This window comes from Helianthus annuus, chromosome 17 (genome assembly GCF_002127325.2).
Source record: "Helianthus annuus cultivar XRQ/B chromosome 17, HanXRQr2.0-SUNRISE, whole genome shotgun sequence".
Lineage (NCBI taxonomy): Eukaryota > Viridiplantae > Streptophyta > Magnoliopsida > Asterales > Asteraceae > Helianthus > Helianthus annuus.
Genome location: NC_035449.2, coordinates 111,721,466 through 111,742,883, shown reverse-complemented (window position 1 = coordinate 111,742,883; position 21,418 = coordinate 111,721,466). Strand labels below are relative to the sequence as shown.

Below are 21,418 nucleotides of genomic sequence, written 5' to 3'. Positions count from 1 at the left end.
CCCCACCCATCTCTAGAACTTGTGGGTTCTTCAAGACTCACCTAAACTATCCTATCCGTTGACCCTAAACGGGAACTCGATCAATTAATAACATATTTACTTCTCTCTTAGGAGTTTCTGGATTATCAAGTATACACGTCATGAACTCATGATATTCTTGTCTGTACTATGTTGTTAAAGAATTGATCAACACATTTCACTGCAAAAATAAATGACACATATTATTATAAACCAACAAATTATAATATAAAAGTATAGGCAAAAGATCAAATACAAATAATCTTAACATACTAAACATACAAATTGAAGGAAAACCCAAAAAGACAAGGTAACATTTTTGTAATTACCACCAACTATCAAAGTTACAACCAAAAATACCTAAAAAAACACAAATTTTTTTTTTAACATTTTTTATTAAAAAATCGCTACATTTCGTTAGCAAAACAAAAAAAAAATTTTTTTTTGGCTGCTACTAAAAGTAGCGATTTTTTAATAAAAAATGTTAAAAAAATAAAATAAAATAATTTGTGTGTGTGTGTGTTTTTTTTTTATTTTTTTAGGTTTTTTGGGGGGTTTAGTTTTTAGCATTTTAGCTTGGGTGGGGGGGGGGGGGTTAGGTTTTTTTTAGGTTTTTGGGGGTGGGGGGGGGGTAGGTTTTTTTAGGTTTTTGGGGGTGGGGGGGGGGTTAGGTTTTTTTAGGTTTTTGGGGGTTGGGGGGGGGGGGGGGAGGTTAGGTTTTTTTAGGTTTTTGGGGGATGGGGGGGGGGTAGGTTTTTGGGGGGTGGGGGGTTTAGGTTTTTTTGGGGGTGGAGGGAGTGGTTAGGTTTTTTTAGGTATATTTGTAGAGTAACTTTGATAGTTATTGATAATTATAAAAATGTCACCTTGTCTTTTTGAGTTTTCCTTCAATTTGTATGTTTAGTATGTTAAGATTATTTGTACAAGAACTTTACCCTAAAAGTATAATGTATGAGTTAAATAAAAAAGATAAATCCAAACACAGGAAACCATAACAACGACATATTGACTTGTATACGCTATGCTTAAATTATTGTACCAAGATAGAATGACTGACGCCTATATATACCCAGCCGTTGAAGCCAATTTCTTCAACAAATTTTCAACTCCAGAAACTCAACGAAAAAAAAAACAATAAGACATGGTGTGCTTTTGTTTTCTGGTGGACCAAACTCGGGAAGTAAGGCGGAGCAAGCTTGCAGCAGGGGTTTGTTCTAGGTGCGGCGGGGGAGCAAGCGTGGCGGATATGAAGACCTCCACCAGGTTCTGCCTTGTGCCATTGTACTGGAAATCATGGAGTGCTGTTATGTGCACTTATTGTGGCGCCATTCTTAAATCTTATCACTGATTATGTTTCTTAATTACTGAGATCAAACCCTCGAAACATGCTTTGCTTTCTCATGTAATGTTATATATGAACTTATTTTATTCTTCTCTTCAAGGATTATTACATAAATTACAAAGATGTGCATAATGATTATCATTTAATCCTTCTTCTGCTTGGGATGAAATTCGTGATCATTTCAAATACAATAATTTACATCCCGCTTGTGGCATGGTCATATAACTTATATATGTGTGGGTGCTCGGGGACAAAAGTGAAAGTGCACTAATTTTAACTTAACGTTATTTTTCTACTTTCGTGAAAAATAACGTTAAAAAGAGGGGGATGGTTAATCATGCATTATGCGGTGGCATTGATAGCCGAAAGACAAAAGGGTAGATACACTAATCAGCGTTGATAGCCGAACCACCCCTATACATTCTAAATTGACTATTCGGGTCCTTCACGTTGGTATTGCACCAGGTTTCACAAAAGACATACTAGACTTTTAATTGCCCCAATATGTTCAATAGGTATCAGTTTCTTATTATTTTAATTTTATTTTATTTTATTTTATTTTTGTATTTGAATAATAGTTCAAAAGGTCTTTTTAAAGAAAAAAGGTTACTAGTTTCTTTTGATGTCGTGCGTTGCGGCGAAATCAAGCAAATGATAATGTAAAACAAACGTGATTTGAAAATAATGTATGTTATTTAGAAAACCAAACCATTAGAACGGTTTAGTTTATCATCATACAGTTTTATGATACAAAATAAATACTTTATTTTGAGTACATCTTCGTTTTTAACAAAACTTATCATCCGGAATGTTAGGGAAAAAATCAATCACAACTATGTACTTATGTTGTTAGAAAAAAGTTATAAACGTAAATTATTAAAGAAGTATTAAATAAAATGAAATGAAATGATAAATTAATATATGTTCTAAAAAAATTATTAAAAGAGTTAATTACATAGTTAGTCCCTGTGGTTTACTTAAAGTAACAATCTAAGGTACTAATAGTTTAAAATCACGTTTCAGGGTATTAACTTTTGATTTTTTAACAATCTAAGGTATTAACGTTAATGGTCTGTTAAAAACTAACTCTGACACCCTCATGTGCAAAATATGTGAGGGTATTTTCGTCATTTAGTCCATTTGTTTAAATAATAATACAGTGGATCAGACTTCATTCCCCTCTTCATCATCTTTCAAACCTTTTCAAGATCCCCAATTCAAACCATAACCCTAACCAAGACTTAAGTGGGTGCAACGATGGTTTGTTTGGTTCAGCTAAGTCGGGAATTAAGTCAGCAGGGATGGATGCATATGTTCTTCGTGGTTACGTGTCGAAATTTGAACTCGGGTTGCAGAAAATCCGATCCGAAGGTGATGAATTACACGATACGGAAAGTACACGAGGAAACTTTTAGGGGTCGATGAGATTGTTCGTTAAGGAAACTGAAACAGAGCTTCAAAGGATCAAGATGGATGAACAGAAGGCGTTGTCATCGGTTAAAGATGTAACAAGGTATTTTCATGGCGATACAGTGAAAGAGGGTGTGTAGCCTTTGAGAGTTTTTATGATTGTAAGAGATTTTTAGGCATTTTGGATCATGTATGCAAGGAAGTTGGGCAAATACAAGATAGAATAATGGGTTCTGATTGTTCCTTCGTCTCTCCCCTCAAATCTGGTGCAAGAAACCTTGAATACGACCTCTAATCAATTAAATCAGACCATCTTGTGTCTGATTTGGTGGAAATAAGAAAAGTATTGATATAGAAGATGAAGAGGCAGGCCATGGTGAAGGTTCGGGTTCTGATTTGTATTCGAAATTCGCGTTGTCAACAACCCCCAACATCAAATTAAGTGGTAAGTCAAGTACAATTCAAATTAAGGGTCTTGGGTGCTTGACAAGATCGAAATCGGCTGTGAGACACAATCCCCTGCTCTCTATTATGCCGCTAGAAACAGAGGCAAGTCGAGTATAGTTATGTTATTGAATATTGAATTGTTATTCGATCTTTTACATAGTAGATATCTGGTTATTAAGTCAAAAAATTGATTTTTGACATAAGTGCAGAACATTAACATCTTTGATAATTTCTCTAGGATATTTGAATTATTATTTAATCCTTGATTGATTAATGTCAAAATGAAGAACCTGGTGGTTCTTTTGTTCTTGGTGGCGAAAGAGATGAACATGGGTGGTGATTCTTTTGTTCTAAATGGAACATTGGGCATCCTGATTCAATGTTATTGGTACTTAAACTATATGGAAATTTATGAAGGCTTGTGTTCTAGGCACATTTTGTCTGATGTTTTATGGGTGCTCAAAGGGAGGTCAAATGTTAGTCTGTCTTTCCTTGCTTCAATGTTTTCATTTCTCTCTATTTAATTTAAGTTATTTATTTAATAGTGAATGACGAAAATACCCTCACATTTTTTGCACATGAGGGTGTCAAAGTTAGTTTTTAACAGACCATTAACGTTAATACCTTAGATTGTTAAAAAATCAAAAGTTAATACCCTGAAACGTGATTTTAAACTATTAGTACCTTAGATTGTCACTTTAATTAAACCACAAGGACTAACTATGTAATTAACTCTTACTAAAAAATGGTAAAAGAAATATATGGTTTTAAAAAAGAGAAAAATTAAAAATATATTATTCAAAGTAAATATAATAATAAACTATTATAATATATTAAATAAAAAATAATAAAAACTATATATAATTATAAAAATAAAGTTACTATTCATCATATTTCGTCAAATATATATATAACTAGGTTATCACCCGTGGTACCCACGGGTTGATTTATTTTTAGGATATTAATAATTATTTATTATTATTTGTCGGGATGGTTAAATAAAATTGAAGAGGATATAGATACATTGATTCAATTACATCACATGTTACCAAATATCTACTATATTAAATAAAATAACTGTAATTAAAATTACATCACAAGTTACCAAATATCTCCTTGTAAACCACATTTGATGTCTGCTTCGAAGGTTTACCATCAGCATCGTACGCTAAAATTTTGACACCTTCTCTCGTCTTCACTCTCGATAAAGCAACGTACAACTGGCCATGACTAAAAACTGGATCCTTTAAATATAGCCCAACTCTTAATAAAGACTGCCCTTGACTTTTGTTAATTGTCATAGCAAAACATACTGACAACGGAAATTGCCTTCTTTGAAACTGAAACGGTATCTTCTTGTCAGAAGGAATCATTGAAATCCTTGGAATATAAACTCTAGTACCAATATTCCCACCTGATATTACTTCAGCTTCAATAACTCGTTTACCGAGAAAGGTTATTTGAAGTCTAGTTCCATTACATAGACCACTTTGTTGATCAATGTTTCGAAGAAGCATTACAGGAACACCCACTTTAAGAACCAACTTATGATTAGGTAAACCGGCTATTTTAAGAGCATTCAAATTATCAGCCGAATACAAATCTTGTTGGAAAGAATCAAGTACTTGCTCTGTTTGACATATACTGTCAGAGCTCAAATACTCTTTTTCTTCACCCGGAAATAACGAAAGTAAACGATCATTAATTTCATGAACAACTTCATTTTTTGGTGCTAAAATAGCTCTCTCAGAAAAGAATCCAGATTTTTTGTAATTTTCTAAAATTGAAGGATAAACAAAGTCGATTAAACTTTGTATTGGATCGTCCAAATCGGTGATTGCTAAGTCATCCGGTATCTCTATAAGTGCTTCACCATCATTTTCTGAACCAAGGTTTCCTTCACCAATATCAAGTAGCCATCTTGCAAATTTCTCAATAGACTCAACGTTAGATGTTTGAGCTCCAACTGTCAACCTCATGTTTTTTGTTAATTTTAAAACCTTGCATTCTGACCATATATATGAAGAACTCAAAGATGCATTGACAATTTGTTGTCTAGTACCATTAGGAATGACCGGGAGGATTTGTCTAAAGTCCCCACCAAAAACAATAACTTTACCCCCAAATGGAAGTTCAGACTGGTGACCCATAGAAGACGATAAAACGTCTTTCATTGTTCTATCTAGTGCCTCAAAAGCATGCTTGTGGACCATAGGGGCTTCGTCCCATATAATCAACTTTGCCTCTTTTAGTAGGTCAGCAACATCATCGTTTGGCTTAATGTGGCACATGGAGTCTTCTGTCAAGTTAATGGGGATTTTAAACCTAGAATGTGCCGTCCTTCCTTTAGATAGTAATAACGAAGCAATACCACTCGAAGCAACATTCAACACAATCTGTCCTTTAGATCTAATTGCAGAAGCCAATGTCTTCCACAAAAAAGTCTTCCCAGTTCCACCATAACCATATACAAAAAACAACCCTCCATTTTGACTATCGATTGCATGCATAATTTCATTAAGAACCTTCGACTGCTCTTCAGTTAGACATTCTTTCATTTGACAAAACTCAGTTTGCAACTCATTTGTGTCTTGGGATAATTCATCGTTGATTAGACGGTTGGTAATTTGACGTAAAGAGTGATGATCAGGATAAGACATTGTAGTAAACTTACTTAAAGATGAACCTTTGGAAATTAAATAATTCTCAATTTCAAACAAAATCTGATTTTTCAGTTGATCTTCAGGAAGCGTTAAATCTACAAAAAGCACAAAAAAAATTTGGAAAAATTAGAAAAAATTATATATAATAATGTAAAACATATAGGTGACAAAATAAAATAACTCATTTACCAGGGATACGTTTCTCTTTCCGACGTCTGTACAAAATATCGTCTCCTAATAAATGCCACGTTTTATCCCAAACAAATTCAGGTCTTGTTAGAGTATTTGTTAACAGCATTGTGGCAAATAATGCTCTTAAATACCGACAATGACCATCAAAACTTGCTTCTTTAATTGCTTCAACATATTCGTTGTCATCATCTAGAAGACCCATTGCATAGCATGCGTCTTTAAAAGTGGGGAATAACTCTCCATTAACTGTTCGAATATCTTCAAATGATTTGGGACCCCTGACTTTGTTTAGGAGAATCCTTAAATAATAAGGTTCACCAGAAGCAATTGAAACGGAATGAATTCTACCAACAGTTTGATACCTTTTTCGTATTTGCCAGCGTCTATCTTTTACATTCCAAACATACTTTTGTGGGAACTCGACATAAGTCAATTTACATGCTTCGTCATCACGTTGATTTAATTCAAACCATTTCAAAAACATCGAAGAAGCAACGGATGGTTTGCTCAAGACATCTTCAATATCATCATCTGCACCATATACAACATTATGCTGACCAGGTAAATGAAAAGGAAGCCTCATTACAGCAGGATATCTATAATGCACTTCATTTGAGAAAATTCTCCAAGAAGCTTCACAAGCAGATATGTATCTACAATCGTAGTACTCTTTTATTTCGTCTTTTGGTTTCTGAATGCTAGACCCTTCTGCTTCGCAAAACACAACGGCGGTAGCCCGGTCAGGACCTTTGTTAATGTACTTGAAAAGGTACTTTATGGAGCCAGCTTGGTTACACCATTCAACATTAATATGAGCTTGGTATCGTCTTAATAGACTTTATACGGTACAACACTTCGGTTGTCAAGTTGAACACCTTTCTTTATAACAGTACGACCACAATCTCTTCTTTGATAAACCGGAAAACCACTTGAGTCAATAATAGTTTGAGCAGAAAACTTTTTAGGAAATCGTTTAGAACATCTTTTGTCAACCATGCAAGGACAGCTCAAGTCAGCATTCCCACAAGGACCGTGAATCATATACTCAGACACAAGTGAGTATAACTGCGGATCTTCGGATTTGTCTGGAATTTCAGCTGAAATAAAAGGATCTATGTGATCTACGGTGGGAAGTTTATGATCGACTTTCATGAATAAACAAATGTGTGCATGAGGTAGGCCACGTTTTTGAAATTCAACGGTATAAACAACTGCATAAGTTGAAAAGTGTATGTGTTAGCAATTACACATATCTAATTTATGTGCAATTAATAAGATATTCTAAAAAAAATATAACATAAAATACACACCTGCGTTTATTTCACCAAAAAATTTGTTATCCTTTAGATCTTTAATCATTGAATCCAACTTCATCTTGAACAATCGACATAGTATATCTGGTCTGTCTTCTGGTTTAATTGAAGTATCTTTAAGAAATCTTGAAATTTCAGGCCATTTAGGATTGCATGTAATGGTTATGAAAAAATCTGGGTATCCAAACCATTTACATAAAGCCATAGCATCAAGGTAGTTTTGTTGCATGAACCGAGCCCCTCCAGTAAAGGAAGAAGGCAGAATTACCTTTTGACCGGTGTTCGATAAATTTTCTTGACCTGTGTGCTTATACTTTTGTAAATTTTCAAATGTCTCGGATCGTAGATTCTTCTGCTTACCACGTATGAAATTTAACCTTTCGCTTTCAACCATAGTGTAAGCGTCAACCAAAAACTGTTGGAACAGTCTTCTTCCGTTTAAAACCAAAGAATAACCACTAATGCGATCCTGTATTTGATATGCAAAGAATTCCCGCATTGTGCATTTTGGTCGTATTTTTTTCTTGGTTGTTACACCATCCCTATGAGGAATGTCGATTCTATATCCATCATCACCAAACGGGAAAAAAATAGGATATTGAAGAGCAAGGTAGGATGGATGTAACTCACTAATACGTTTAAGCATACCAGATTGAGTTTCAACAACAATGTCACGACGATCAACAGAAGCATCTAAATCATCGACAATCAAAGCAGCTACTTCAGTCGAGGATGGCAGATTATAAGTTCTTCCATCTTTGTCTCTGTTGTAAATAAGTCGGAGCTTAAGGTTTGCTCCCGGATTTTGTTGAAAATGGTTTCGTACCATTCTGTAAGATTTAACCAACTCATTATGGGAATCTAAAAAATCTTTAAGGTATCCAATTATTTCGACGTCCAACTCCTGTTCATGTGAAGTTACCTGTTGCCTGTTATGAAAGTCAAAATAAAAAATTAACTATATTTAGATAAATGTAATAACCGAAAAAAAACGCAATATACAGAATTAACTTACCCCAATACACTTTGTCTGTTATATACCTCGTTCTCAGTATCGTATATGTATAGTTGAGAAAACTTAGCTTGCTTGCCATTAGCTGGTTTTAGACTACCTAAGCTATGAAAATTTTGACCACTAATTCGGTATATGAATGGAGCATTTCCCTTGTTTATTTTCGAATCAACCTTTCCACCCATAGATGTAAAAGAGAACATACAATTATATCGTCGGATATTCTTTAAGAAGAACTTGCTTCTTTGATCTGACATGTGGAACAAATTTTGATACGACGGATTTGCCTCCTTTAAATTTGGTAGCTCAACTTTCCCATATCCACAACATAAACCATAACATAACTTGCCCAATGTCAATCGACCTTTTCCAGCTTCGGAAGTCTGGCATGACAAATATCACATATAACAACTTGATCACCATGATCTATGTACTCTGTATAAATTTAAAAAATATATTGACAAAATTATTAAGTATTGGTAATTTACAGTGTGTATTAAATAATACAAAAAATATACCACTTGAAATTCCTTTATAAGGATCTGGAACAAAAATTTCAGCATTGCTAGGATCACCCGATTCCAAACTTTGCATAACTACTGGGGATAAATCACGTGACTTGTGCTTCAGTTTGCGCTTTCCGGCTGACAACTTACTAAGTGATGTTCGGTTAGATGCTGAAGTCGAATTGGTATATGTCAAGATATTTGAGTTAATCGAATATACGCCAGGGGTACATACAGAAAGATCGTTGTTTTGCAAATTATCATTACCTGGAAAATACATTAAAAAGGATATTAAAAATTATATCCTAATTACTAACTGGCTACATTCAACAAAAAAATAATTAAAACTTATTCTATACATTATTAGTATTACGTGTACAAACTAATATAAAGTATTAAAAAGTCTAACGTACAAAAGTTTGTATCAAGTAACGCAGGCATACCATTCAAACTTCCATGTAACGGGATTGTCGTATTTATATTATGTGTAACATTAGAGACTTGAGATACGTTTTCTTTCCCACGTATGCCGACATCAACGTTTGTAGTAGAAGTTTTTTTCTTTCCCTTCTTTTTGTCAATTATTGCTTTTCGGATACTTCGTCTTTCTGCAGTATCAATAACTGAATAATCTCCAACAAATAGATAAATAAATAAATTACTACTCATTTAAAAAAGGAAGTTAACATATAAAATGATTTTTCATTAACATACATAGAATTTCATACCTGTAGAAATGGCTGAAAGAGGAATTCTGTCAAAATCACCTATATCTATAAATGGATTATTAAAAATACCCATAGTTATTAGTGGTTTAATAATTTTATTTACAATTACTATTAGTATATGAAGATAGCGTAGCATCTACACTTCTCTGAAAAGAGATTGTCATATCTATCTGATTTGTAACATTAGATACGTGAGATGAGTTTTCTTTATCACGTAACGTCACACCAACATTGGAAGAAGAAGTTTTATTCTTCGACCGCTTACTCTCAAGTATTCTTTTTCTGATTCTTCGCCTTTCACCGGTATCAATAACTTAAAATTGAACAAACCACATAAAGAAAAGTATAGAAGTTTCATAATTAACAAAAATATACAAAAAACTACATTATCTGTTATATTTAAAAACAAATCACTTACCATTCGAAATGTTTGACAGAGGAGTTCTATCCAAAACACCTATATGTATATGTGATTATTAAAATTAAAACTAAACACGCAGTATAGTAGCTTTAAAAATTATAAAACTTTCATAATAGACACTTACTGTTAACATCAAACTGTTTAGATTTACCAGATGATGATGTTGGTGAACGAAAATTAAAGGTTCTCTTTGACATCTTGTATTAATAACAAAATCTGCAGCGGATTAACAAAGTAGTATATAAAACATATAATGAAGTATAAACTGTGAAAATATAGAAAATGGATAACAATTATACCTTCATTCGTGAAAATGGATATCATACAAAACAATACATATATCGATAAATAGATAAAAAACAATTACCTTGACTTTTTTTGTGAAGTCTTGTGATAGATTGGTAATATAATTGAAAATTGATCACAAGTAATTTGTATCCTACACATATATAGGGTAGAAAACATAAGTCATTATGTAAACGTTGTGTCAATATGGAATGTAATTAAGTATATTGTTAGGCAGACTAAACTTACCATAATATTTATTCTTAAGAAAATGTAAAAATAATAATTACTCATTTGAAAAAGTAAACATCGAATATGTTAACAATAAGTTTCCAAAATATGGATACATATGTTTGGAAATTCTAAATATCATTACTACCTAAATTAGTATACAAGACATTTAAACCGAAATTGACAATTTGATTAGGTTGAGAATAATGATTTACCATTAATAAGATAACTACCTTGTGGACATTTAACTATTTTTTAAAAATCTGTATACAAATTTTTTTAATTATTAATGTTAATAATCTTTATTTAGTACTTTAATGTAATGTTTACTTATATGAATTAAAAAAAACAGCAATTTACTTCTAATTTACTCGCCAATTTATTAGTTAATCAGTGTGGACATACTTAAAGAATGAATGTTAGTTGTGTGATAATATAATTACTTTTTCATTGATCACATTCAATAGTAGTTAAATTTGGCAGTGATTGATCCTTAACTTTACAATCGGACTTTACAAAATCATCAATATTATAAACTTCGATTTTAATCATGTGAATATGTAAATAAAATTCAACTATCATTAAACATTTTCATTACTGAGTAGTATAAGAAAATGATAGAACAACATAATGAAAACAACATACCAAAAATTCCAATTATTTGTCAATATTATAAAATAGTACGTCAAAAAAAATCTCATAGTAATTATTGAAAAAACATAAATGCAATAAATTTCATAACTAAAACTGATAGACATTGGACATGGTAATCTCAACCGATGGTCTTGCGTTTTGTTGAAACAGAGTGTTCAATCACATGAATGTCTTTAACTTCATTAACACATCGTTTGCCATTCACATTTTTCTGATCCTGCAAAACGTAATACAAAGATATTATCAGTTATATGAAATATTCACGGAACTTCAATTTTAAAAATGAATTCAAAACCTGTAGAGAAACAAAGTTGTTCTTAATCTTAACAATAAGGTTTGCATCATCGCTTATATGGGTAATTCCATAAACCTCGTCATAATGAACCAAATTGTACTCGGTGACTTCTATCTTGAAAGCGAAAACTTTCCCAACAATTAACTTTATTTCTTCTGGAAGCTTCATAATATCGTCAGACTGAGAGTATTGTAAAATTTTGGTTTCATTAATAAAAATTATAAAATGTTATAATAAACAAACTATGGTGTTTTATATCATATAATTTTAATACCAACCATTTTGTTCTCTTCAATCAAAAGTTTTGGCGACTTATTAAAAAGCTGAACGGCCTGGTCGTGAAACAAAATCAGCTCAACATCATCCGACTCATCAGCAACTTCAAGATTAATTTTGAACTTCGGAACAGGTTCAACTGTATTCTCAGAACATTGATAATTGGAGCAGTAATAAACATCAAATTGTTGAAAATCATCAAAACAATCAGGTGCAAAAAGTTCCTCGACCTCCAAAGTGGCTTCGTGTGAACACTTAGGGCATGTCATATGGTACCAACATTTGTTAACACTAATAACAGTACCAACAATAACAACACTTTTTGGCTGGATATATGTAACACAAGATATCAGTTGTTAATTATAAAAAAATATAGTTCTTTAAGAAGATACACGTATACCATTGATATTTCCCATACGGCACCAAGATTAGTGATGGTTGTATCTTTAAGAAATAAATCATATGAGATATCTCTGTTTGCAGACATGATAACTGCGAAGATTTGAAGACATGATTGTACGTATAAATATATAGTTAACAAATATTAATAAGTGCTGTCTCACATATCTTCAATAATGACATATACGAAAAAAAATGTATGACTAAATACCTTGATGAAGAAATCTACAGGAAAGCAAAGCAATTTAGAATGAGGATGAAGACAAATAAAACCTTATTTATAGAAGAAGATGATAACATTTTTGGTAAACAATTAAAATATAGAATAAGATTTGTAAAATCTTGAACGTTTTAATAAATGGTTAATGAAGGAAAGGATTTGGAAATTAATAAAGAATATTTTTATACAATCATACATATACTTTCTAGCAGACAATTTCGCTTGGTGAACACCTATGTTACTCCGAATTTAAAGTTTTAACAACGTTACCTATTAAATTAAAATCAAACTATTTTTATAATCATGCCATATGAAACATTTAATTTTAATACGTACCTTAAATAAATCACTTGCAATACAACCTCCCAATTAAGATGTAATCTACACTAAATTACGATTTTTTTTTTAAGTTTGATAGCAAAATTATTGCAATAAAACAAATTTTAGTTCGAATACAAATATCTTATAATAGTTGACCATCATATAACATATAACATGATGTCAGTTTAATTATGTGCTTTAAAAAATGTAATTGCAAAAAAACAGACCAATAAAGCGGCTATCAACACTAACTTATTATATTTTTTTATATTTGAAATATAAAATATTTAACATAAGATTTCTGCAACAACATGAAAAAAATTTCACATTGTATATTTTAAGATTTGTAATCAAATTTAATTGCTTTAAAATAAAAGTAGGATGCTTTACAAAAAGATTATTTATACGTAAATACCTAAGAAAAAATTAACTGACATAAATTTTATACAGTAAGAGATATAAGATTACAAAAAAAGAATTAACATCTAGTCGAATATACTAAGAAAAAATAACATTACAAAAAAAGAATTAACATCTAGTGGAATATACTTAGAGACGTATAAGAGCATTCACACCTAAATAAGTAAATTATAATCGTTAATGTTCTATTATGAAAATACAAAACTAATATTTATAATTGTAGAAACAATAGAGATATAACACACTTAGTAATAAAAATCAAACACGTCTATAATAAAATACTTTAACCGGATACAAGTATTATAAATATGAAAGTTAGTAAACAAAATAATATAACAATACACGTAATTGATAAAACCGACACATAATAACTTCAAAATATAATAACAACATAATACAAATGCCATTGACAGATATCTTTACTTAAATAAAATAGTTGGATTTAATAAAATATAATAAATTGAAATTGTCTCAAAATTATTCAGAATAACATTAAAAAACCCCCATAATCTCATGACCATAAAAAAAACAAATTGTCTTAACTTCAACACCATAAAACCATAAATCTAACGACACCGACTACTTCTCGATTTTTGGAGTCAACATGTTACCACCTTCAGAATATGGGCATTCATCTTTCCCATCATTAACACGACGTTTTGTTGACGAAGATCCAAGTGTATCATCAGCATCATAAACATCGTGAAGATTACGTTTCACCTCACCAGAAGATATTGTCTTTGCATCGTTATCCAAACCTTTGGACAACGGTGTTTCGTTATCACCAGTGAACGATACCTCATCCTGAAAAATATAATATTATTGCTAAGAATAAAATAATTCCAAACAGTACATGTATTTAAGTATACTTAGAATTAATAAATAATTTATCTGTAAACAATAAAAACCTTTGAAACATCACAAGCAACAGATTGAATTCCAGACGGTTGAGCCCCGGTTGATTCAGAATTCTCATACTGTATCAATACAAAATAAATATGAATTGCAACTTTAATACAATTTCAACATTTAACGAAAAACAAACTTCTAGTAATGACACCAGGTTTTATACCTCATGTATTTTAAATTTAGCGTAGAGTCCAGCAAGAATATTCAGATCAGACGTGAGCATTGAGATTCCGTAGTTCTCAACTTGGTGTATAATGTTAAACTCTAAAACATTGATGATAAAACCAAGTTTTTGCCCAACTAAAATGTCAAACAGTTCCGGATAAGGTTTGGGAACGCCTCCAGAAGCCAACTCCTATCACGTACAATAATCATTTAGGATTTCAGTAAATACTTAGGCCAACTAAATACAGTATTCATAAATATTATTAATAAAAACATAATTGGTAGGCTAAAATACCTCATCATGCACTTCAACCAACTCTTTTGCAGTTTTTTTGAAAAGCTTAAAAGCCTCAAAATCAAATAGTGTAAGAGTCACGGTACCGTATGAGTCTTGCACGCGAATAGGAATCTTGTATCTGTTTTATTTTAATTAGAACAAAATATAAATTTTTAGGTTTTGTAACCTACTAATTAAAAACATTTAAAACACTTTTTCTAAAAAGCTTTATAAAAACATACCGAGGAAAGGACACAATATCAACTCCTTTACATTTAGCGTTTGTACACATGACAATCCTTTTCTCATCCAAACCACCAGAACCATCCTCATTGTCAACAGTAACATATGTTTCTTCAACACTGGATTTGCAGTGGTTGCAAGCATTATAGTACCATATTTTATCAGTGCATATCCCGATTACTGTACCAACCAATATGACCTTCTTGGGCTAATGAATTAAAGAAAAAATACATTAAATTTAATGAAACTTTTGTTTGTTATCATGATAAATAAAATAATCAATAAGGTGGATATAACCTTTTGAATGGTACTGAGATAAGCTGACAAAACAAACCCAGTGTTGTTCAGAAACTCATCCTCAGCAGATGATATCATATATGAGCCAACATTGTCACTTTCAGATGGTGTTGATGCAAACTTGTCAACAAAGCTATAAACATTCAACAAATGAAAAGGTATTAGGTAGCTAAGCTTGTTGTTACGAAAAGTATAAAATATTCTTTCTTACCACTTCTTGAATGATGTTATTTCATCAAGATCAGAGTTGATGAACATTCTACTGATATCAAAGGAAGTTGACAATCCTTTCTTATCTACAAAAAAAACAAATGAATAAATTATATACGATGTTACTAAACTTGATTGACAAAACCAATTTTAACAATAAAGTTTTCAATCAAAATGATGTTGATTAATACCTATGTAAAGATTGACGACACCAAAGTGAATCACCATAACGACATGCTTCTCTCTATTTGAATTATTAAAGTAATCATGCATTTCTATGGCAAATGAATCCCACAATGTAGCAATAACTTGATGACCCCTACATGTAAAATAATAAATCTATATAAACAGCCTTTACAAAAACAATCTAGAACGGATGTTATAGGTATGAAGTAAAATACTCACTCAATATCTTTAACTCTTATGTTCAATCTCTTGCCTTTGGAACCATCTTTTTTATCCGTGTCTTCCATATTGAAGCAGACTTCAACATACCCTATGAAATCTATATACAAGGGAATAATGGTAAATTGAAAAAACAACCAAAACGAAACATACTTCAAACATAATTATAAATGTTGAGTTAAAATCTTTACCAACAGTTGTACCAACATCAACTTTATTTTCAACAACATCTTTGAAATTCACAAAAGAGAAAGAATACTTCGGACCACACCAATCAACACTTTTTTCAATCTGACTGAAAAGCGTAAATGTTAACTTCCGCTTATCCTTGGTGTAGTTGATAGTTGCATGGTTTGGTGCAATAGATGCCCTGCTGATGAGAAGAACTTCGTCGAGTTTAAAGTGATGATCAAACCTTGGCAATATCTTATGAAGACAATTTGCCAAAATCATATCACCCTGAAAAGAAATAAATACTTATAAAATTTTATGTCAAAACCTATTAATAAACACATCTGAAGTAACTAATACATCAAATAATTTAACAATATAAAAAACAATATTCAGTCAAAACCTGTTCATCCATGCATATCATGTCAACGCGATATGTTACATTGGGGCGTCCATGCATCATCTTCCTCCACAACGAAACTATCTTCAACCTCAATGTATAGTTATTCGACATCGCATTAACATTAGACAACATGGTTATTTTTTTAGGTTCCATGGCGAAATAATTTTATCAATTTCGGTAGAGAGAAAGAAAATGATAAAATGTGGTGATAATGAAAGATTAAAACAGTGTATTTATAATTGATACATACAAGTATATAAAAATTTATTTTAAGAAAGTGTATTGAAATGTAAAATAAAAATCAAATCTCGAATAGGTTAATATTGTCTTTGGAAATTATTGAAAACTATGTTTGGAAATTTTCAAAAACGATGAACATTTAATTCATTAATTAACAAATCTAAAAAAAAATTAAATTGGACGAAATCTTCAAATTGACAAATTGTCTAGGTTGATCATAATTAGTTTCCATAAACAAAACTACCTTGTAGACTTTTAAGAATTTTCCAAAAAAAAAAAAAGAACAATAACTATGGAATCATACTTAAATTTCGAAGTGATTAAAGTTAACCTTTAAATATAAAAGTTAGGAAAAAATTGATGTTAGTATTCTTGATTTGGTCATTGAAAGAAACGTTTATTAAGATTAATTAAAAAAAAAGGGAAGCACAAATATATAATAGTATGGCATTATATCCTTAACTGTAACACATTATGAATTTTAAACTCATAATTTAATCGCCAACTTTCCGGTTACTCGTTGTCGTGTTAGTTAAATAATGGATGTGTATTCAATTATAATATTTTTTACTGACGGGAAATATACAAACCTACATCTTTATCAAATTAAGAGTAACCCATTAAAATTTTTGAAATGCTAACTTAATCCAAAATTTAATAATTCAAATAATTGTCGATTATATTAAAGCCTGGAGGTTCCACCTTCTTGATACTTTATTCTTTGATTGAGAAATTATTAGAGTAACTCACGATGATAAAACTAACCTTGTTAATAGTTAGTCTATTCAAAAAGTGTCCATATGTATAGTATATTTGTTAAATATTTTTACAAAAATACACCAATATAATTTTTTATTATATACTAAACGGCATACTAATATAGGTATAATTTAATGTTTCTCTTGATAAATAAGATGGTCAATGAAAATAAGTAGCAAACAAATGTCAATACAACTATTGACAATAAATAGTATAATGGATCTATGTATTTGTATAATTAGATGTATTTGTCTTATTTTTTTATCAAATTAGATGTATGCATGTCATCATAAACATTTTTAGTTGTAGAAACAAACATAAAGATAAACATTCAACATATACACAACACTTAGGTACCATACAAAAGTCTACTACGAAAAAAGTCCATAGAGGTACATGTTCAAAAGATGGTTACCAAAACAAAGACCAAAACGTTGTTCTTAAAACAGTTTAAAAAAGGTAGGTGCACTTTCGCTTAGACATATCGGACATTTTTTAAGATGACGGTTTTCTTTGAAGTCACATAAGTAAAATCAAGCATGTCGCCATCATTCAAATTATTTTCCGCCATAAATAAAGGCCAGTTTATGACTGAATAGCGTAATGCACTTCCGTTTTTTTCCGGTTTGACTTCATAAATACTAACCTGCCCCTGCAGGTTTTCAAACTTAAGTGTATGCAGCTTCTTTGTAAAACCAGCGCGGTTTGATACCCCGACAGGAAGACGCTGCATGTAACAACGTGTATTTAACATTTTACTCTTTAAACATCCAATACTAAAGATAAATTATTTAAATATAACGATTTACTGAGCAAAAAAAAATACCAGCCTGTATTCCCCTTTACGTGTAAAATTCAAAAACTCCGGATCTTCAGGAATAGTGGGTTTTCTAGATTTCTTTCCATGTAGAGGATTCTTAGACTTGGAACTACCAACAGACCTTATATTTTCCTTTACCTTTATGATTACCAAATTTGTTAACTTCTAAACGACACCATTGCATAGTTAACAAATTAATATTATTTGTATAAATCTCATAACTTACATCATTTTTGAGAGATTGAGATCCTTCAGCTATAATTCCCTTGGAAGTACAATCAACGTCATGTTGTTTAGCCTTACTTGTTTCTCCAACTCCCTCCTTCATGGTGATAGCATCTTGTTGCTGAATGCAAAGATCCTGTTAAAATGGGACATTTTATATTAACATCAAAAATGTAAATGAGAACTGTTATTGCTAAATATCAGATGAACTTTATGTAAACATATACATTAATAGAAATATACGATTACCTGGTCGACATTTTGTTCTTCATGTGAAAAAAAGAAGCCATAATCTTTACGTAACGCCTAAAAAGGACGATTTGGTAACTTACATACTGCCATATAACCATTAACGAAAAACATGTTTATAGATATTAGTACTTTACCTCGTCTACTTTATGAACGTACTCATCACGAGATATTTCAAGAACATCATCATCGGAATTGTCCCCCATTATCAACACAACCAGAAATTGAACTGAAAAAAGTGTTAAGCGTAAGAGAGCATTAGAAATATTCTTAAATATAAATACATATTGATCATAAAACTTATTTTTAACCAAAATATTATTAAAAAAAACCAAATCTTATAGTTAATTTATGTCATACGAATTTATCTTTTGAATAGAATACCAAATAAAATCACAACTGTATAAGAAATAAGACAAATACTTAGATCCATGTCTGTTTTTATAAATCTTATAGATCAATATGACGACATGCATACTAAGAAAATAATAATTTGATAAAAATATTATCAATCAATTAATAAATAAAGAACAAAAAAATATCAAATAAATAAATCCTTGTATAAGATCCAAGACATAGATTAGTGCACAAAGGAAGATAAACAAATCTTCCATAAACAGCCATCAGCTTTAAAAACTAAAAGCAATCTTGATGAAAAAAAAAAGAACAAAGTGTTTAGATAATGCAGCTTCTATCAAGATTAATCAAAACTAAAATATCAAAACAAATAATTTTTCTATCAAAACCAGATCCATCTATAAGAAATAAGATACAAAAACAACAAACGGAGACGGAAGAAAAATTCTAAACAAAGCTTCATGAACAAATGAAACCAAAATAACAGTACGAATCAAAAATTTAGAAGTTACCGAATACGAATTTCTTGAAGATTGGAAGTAGCGGTTGTAGAGCAAAGGGTTTCTTGGGTGTAGTGTAGGTTAAAGATATAGAACAAACCAGATGAACTTTATCTTATTTTAAATGGGTCGGATCTTTCAATAACCGGTATGAATTATATTGAAAAAAAAAGGAAATTGTAAAACTGGTTTGACAAGATATTGTAGGGGTAATGATTAATTTACCTTACCAATGTTAGATATTATACAACTACCAAGTAATATTAGAATATTTTATTTCGAAATCTATATATATATTAGTATAATAAATCAGAGACGAAAAAATAAGTGTTGGCCGAATGTATTATCTTGTATGATTAATAATTAAAAATCTTTCTAAAAAATATATTCATTGTTAATGCTAATTGTGGTGTTAGAATATAATATCTATATTTAGAAACATCAAATATATATAGATTATACTATACAACTTTTGTATTTTTTTTGGATGGATTTAATTTAAATTAGGGTATTTGGTAATAAAGAAGGCATGTAACCACAATGAATGTTAAAATATGTAATTTAATACAGCAATTTTTTGGACATAATAAAACATGAAACGTAATACAAAATTATTTTATTATAAAACTAAGGAAAAGATAAAACACAAGATACTTGAAACAAATTACATAGTTCGATAAACAAAAGATGAAATAGTATCAAATTTATTAAAATTTTCTAATAGAAAGGCAAAAGGATTGTCTCGAAAAATAATGCGCCTTTCGGTCCGTTGTAGCAGTCAACATGTTTAATATACTTCAAAGAATCATTGCAAAGGAGAACTTCAACAGTATCTCCCCAAATACTGGTTATCAACCACTTGTTATCTTGAATTATATTTGTCCTTTGCTGCGGCTCCAAATGTTGAACTATGCGAGCCTTATTGAAAGAAAATACATTGATCCAGTCATCCTGTTCATATTTGACCAAATCTGCAATTAGTTCACCTGCATATTGAACGACAATGACATGGAGCTTGTTGGAAATTGATAGAAAATGTGCTTGGCAAGGATTGACTTGAATACGCTCCGGAAAACGAAGTATACTGAAAGATTCAGATATAACATCGAAAGCAACAATGTTCCTTTCACCAGGTGGAATCCAGTAATTGGAAACAGTGAAATATATTGTTTTGCCGGAATAAATTCCAGGAGACCATGAATAAAAGTTTGAACCTAAGTGAGTCCCGTTCAAGAAATTCAATTTTCTCCATGAGTCATTACGTCGTGAATATACACGAGCGGTAACTACGTCCCAGTAACAATTAATATGAAGCACTTTAATATCGTTGTCCTCGTCACAGTACATTCCACCAGTATCGGTGTGTCGACCAAAATAACGACTAAAGTAGTCGTCCGATATCACCTTAAAACGTCTAGTCGTTGGGTTCCAAAGTACGAGCTCATTGTAACTCCTTTTAATGCAAACTAAAATCAGTCCGTTAAACGAACACATAATGCTTAAAAGGGATGGATGGACATCGATTGGAAAAGTTACGGTTTTCCTAGAATTGACTTGTAAGTTGCCAGATACTATGTCGTCAACGACAATGGAATTTTCATTCAAGGAGAGCAGCTTCTTTTGTATTGAGTTTACAACTCGGCGAGTATGGATGAAAACGAACTTTGGTGTAGATAATTCATAACACCATTGTTTAGAAACACATTTGAAACGACAAACTACCTTCGCAGGTAGTCTCGATAAGATCTCTTCAAAAATCATGTCATCCCCAATACGTTCCATGATTCGTAATACTCTGAAAAATAAATAAAAAAAAGATTGTATAAAAAGTTATTGTATAACAACTAAAGAACTATCAATGGAATATCAAAAATTGAATCATACAGTATACAATACCTAACCGTGTAAGTGGAGGTGTTATGTATAAGAATTGAAGAATGAGAAAGAATTACACAAAATATGGGTATTTATAGGACTTTAATTATATATTGGAAATCTGTTATTATTAAAAAAAAATATGTCAAATCTGTTTTAT

The 21,418-nt window shown here is 31.0% G+C and overlaps 5 protein-coding genes across 5 annotated transcripts; 1 reads left to right on the top strand and 4 right to left on the bottom strand.

Annotated features, from left to right (window-relative positions):
• The first annotated feature begins 1,128 nt into the window (after nucleotides 1–1,128).
• Nucleotides 1,129–1,454, top strand: LOC110921884. The gene has a single exon (XM_022166207.2). It carries the CDS (start codon nucleotides 1,160–1,162, stop codon nucleotides 1,364–1,366), a length of 207 nt encoding a protein of 68 aa, XP_022021899.1. The 5' UTR covers nucleotides 1,129–1,159; the 3' UTR covers nucleotides 1,367–1,454.
• Nucleotides 1,455–4,311: 2,857 nt separating this feature from the next.
• On the bottom strand, nucleotides 4,312–10,249 carry LOC110888788. Its single transcript, XM_035986295.1, has 13 exons — nucleotides 10,177–10,249; nucleotides 10,050–10,088; nucleotides 9,735–9,944; nucleotides 9,632–9,676; nucleotides 9,317–9,526; nucleotides 9,221–9,223; nucleotides 8,916–9,170; nucleotides 8,762–8,832; nucleotides 8,401–8,570; nucleotides 7,383–8,314; nucleotides 6,948–7,283; nucleotides 6,070–6,858; nucleotides 4,312–5,975 (listed from the first exon to the last, which is right to left on the bottom strand). Exons 1-13 carry the CDS (start codon nucleotides 10,247–10,249, stop codon nucleotides 4,312–4,314), a joined length of 4,797 nt encoding a protein of 1,598 aa, XP_035842188.1.
• A 1,091-nt stretch (nucleotides 10,250–11,340) lies between these two features.
• LOC110924817 lies at nucleotides 11,341–12,280 on the bottom strand. Its single transcript, XM_022168806.1, has 4 exons — nucleotides 12,194–12,280; nucleotides 11,796–12,119; nucleotides 11,518–11,697; nucleotides 11,341–11,439 (listed from the first exon to the last, which is right to left on the bottom strand). Exons 1-4 carry the CDS (start codon nucleotides 12,278–12,280, stop codon nucleotides 11,341–11,343), a joined length of 690 nt encoding a protein of 229 aa, XP_022024498.1.
• Nucleotides 12,281–13,732: 1,452 nt separating this feature from the next.
• LOC118488883 lies at nucleotides 13,733–18,732 on the bottom strand. The gene is made up of 16 exons (XM_035986294.1): nucleotides 18,664–18,732; nucleotides 18,527–18,583; nucleotides 18,279–18,413; nucleotides 18,059–18,190; nucleotides 17,879–17,959; nucleotides 16,234–16,314; nucleotides 15,851–16,118; nucleotides 15,660–15,759; nucleotides 15,446–15,573; nucleotides 15,256–15,340; nucleotides 15,045–15,177; nucleotides 14,747–14,955; nucleotides 14,523–14,643; nucleotides 14,226–14,417; nucleotides 14,062–14,130; nucleotides 13,733–13,957 (listed from the first exon to the last, which is right to left on the bottom strand). The coding sequence occupies exons 1-16, from the start codon at nucleotides 18,730–18,732 to the stop codon at nucleotides 13,733–13,735; spliced, it is 2,085 nt and encodes a 694-aa protein (XP_035842187.1).
• A 1,368-nt stretch (nucleotides 18,733–20,100) lies between these two features.
• Nucleotides 20,101–21,165, bottom strand: LOC118488882 (F-box/kelch-repeat protein At3g06240-like). Its single transcript, XM_035986293.1, has one exon. It carries the CDS (start codon nucleotides 21,163–21,165, stop codon nucleotides 20,101–20,103), a length of 1,065 nt encoding a protein of 354 aa, XP_035842186.1.
• Between the last annotated feature and the right edge of the window lie 253 nt (nucleotides 21,166–21,418).

Excerpts from the sequence above, each read along its gene's own strand:
- LOC110921884 (XM_022166207.2), top strand. The coding sequence starts at position 1,160 with ATGGTGTGCTTTTGTTTTCTGGTGGACCAAACTCGGGAAGTAAGGCGG.
- LOC110888788 (XM_035986295.1), bottom strand. The coding sequence starts at position 10,249 with ATGTCAAAGAGAACCTTTAATTTTCGTTCACCAACATCATCATCTGGT. Across the intron at positions 9,527-9,631 it reads TCTTTCAGCCATTTCTACAG|TTATTGATACTGCAGAAAGA; the intron begins GTATGAAATTCT and ends GAGATTATTCAG. Across the intron at positions 7,284-7,382 it reads TTTTGGTGAAATAAACGCAG|TTGTTTATACCGTTGAATTT; the intron begins GTGTGTATTTTA and ends CAACTTATGCAG.
- LOC110924817 (XM_022168806.1), bottom strand. The coding sequence starts at position 12,280 with ATGTCTGCAAACAGAGATATCTCATATGATTTATTTCTTAAAGATACA. Across the intron at positions 11,698-11,795 it reads TGATTGAAGAGAACAAAATG|TCTGACGATATTATGAAGCT; the intron begins GTTGGTATTAAA and ends CAATACTCTCAG. Across the intron at positions 11,440-11,517 it reads ACAACTTTGTTTCTCTACAG|GATCAGAAAAATGTGAATGG; the intron begins GTTTTGAATTCA and ends TACGTTTTGCAG.
- LOC118488883 (XM_035986294.1), bottom strand. The coding sequence starts at position 18,732 with ATGGGGGACAATTCCGATGATGATGTTCTTGAAATATCTCGTGATGAG. Across the intron at positions 18,191-18,278 it reads CTCAATCTCTCAAAAATGAT|GTAAAGGAAAATATAAGGTC; the intron begins GTAAGTTATGAG and ends GTAATCATAAAG. Across the intron at positions 17,960-18,058 it reads GTAAAGGGGAATACAGGCTG|CGTCTTCCTGTCGGGGTATC; the intron begins GTATTTTTTTTT and ends TGTTACATGCAG.
- LOC118488882 (XM_035986293.1), bottom strand. The coding sequence starts at position 21,165 with ATGGAACGTATTGGGGATGACATGATTTTTGAAGAGATCTTATCGAGA.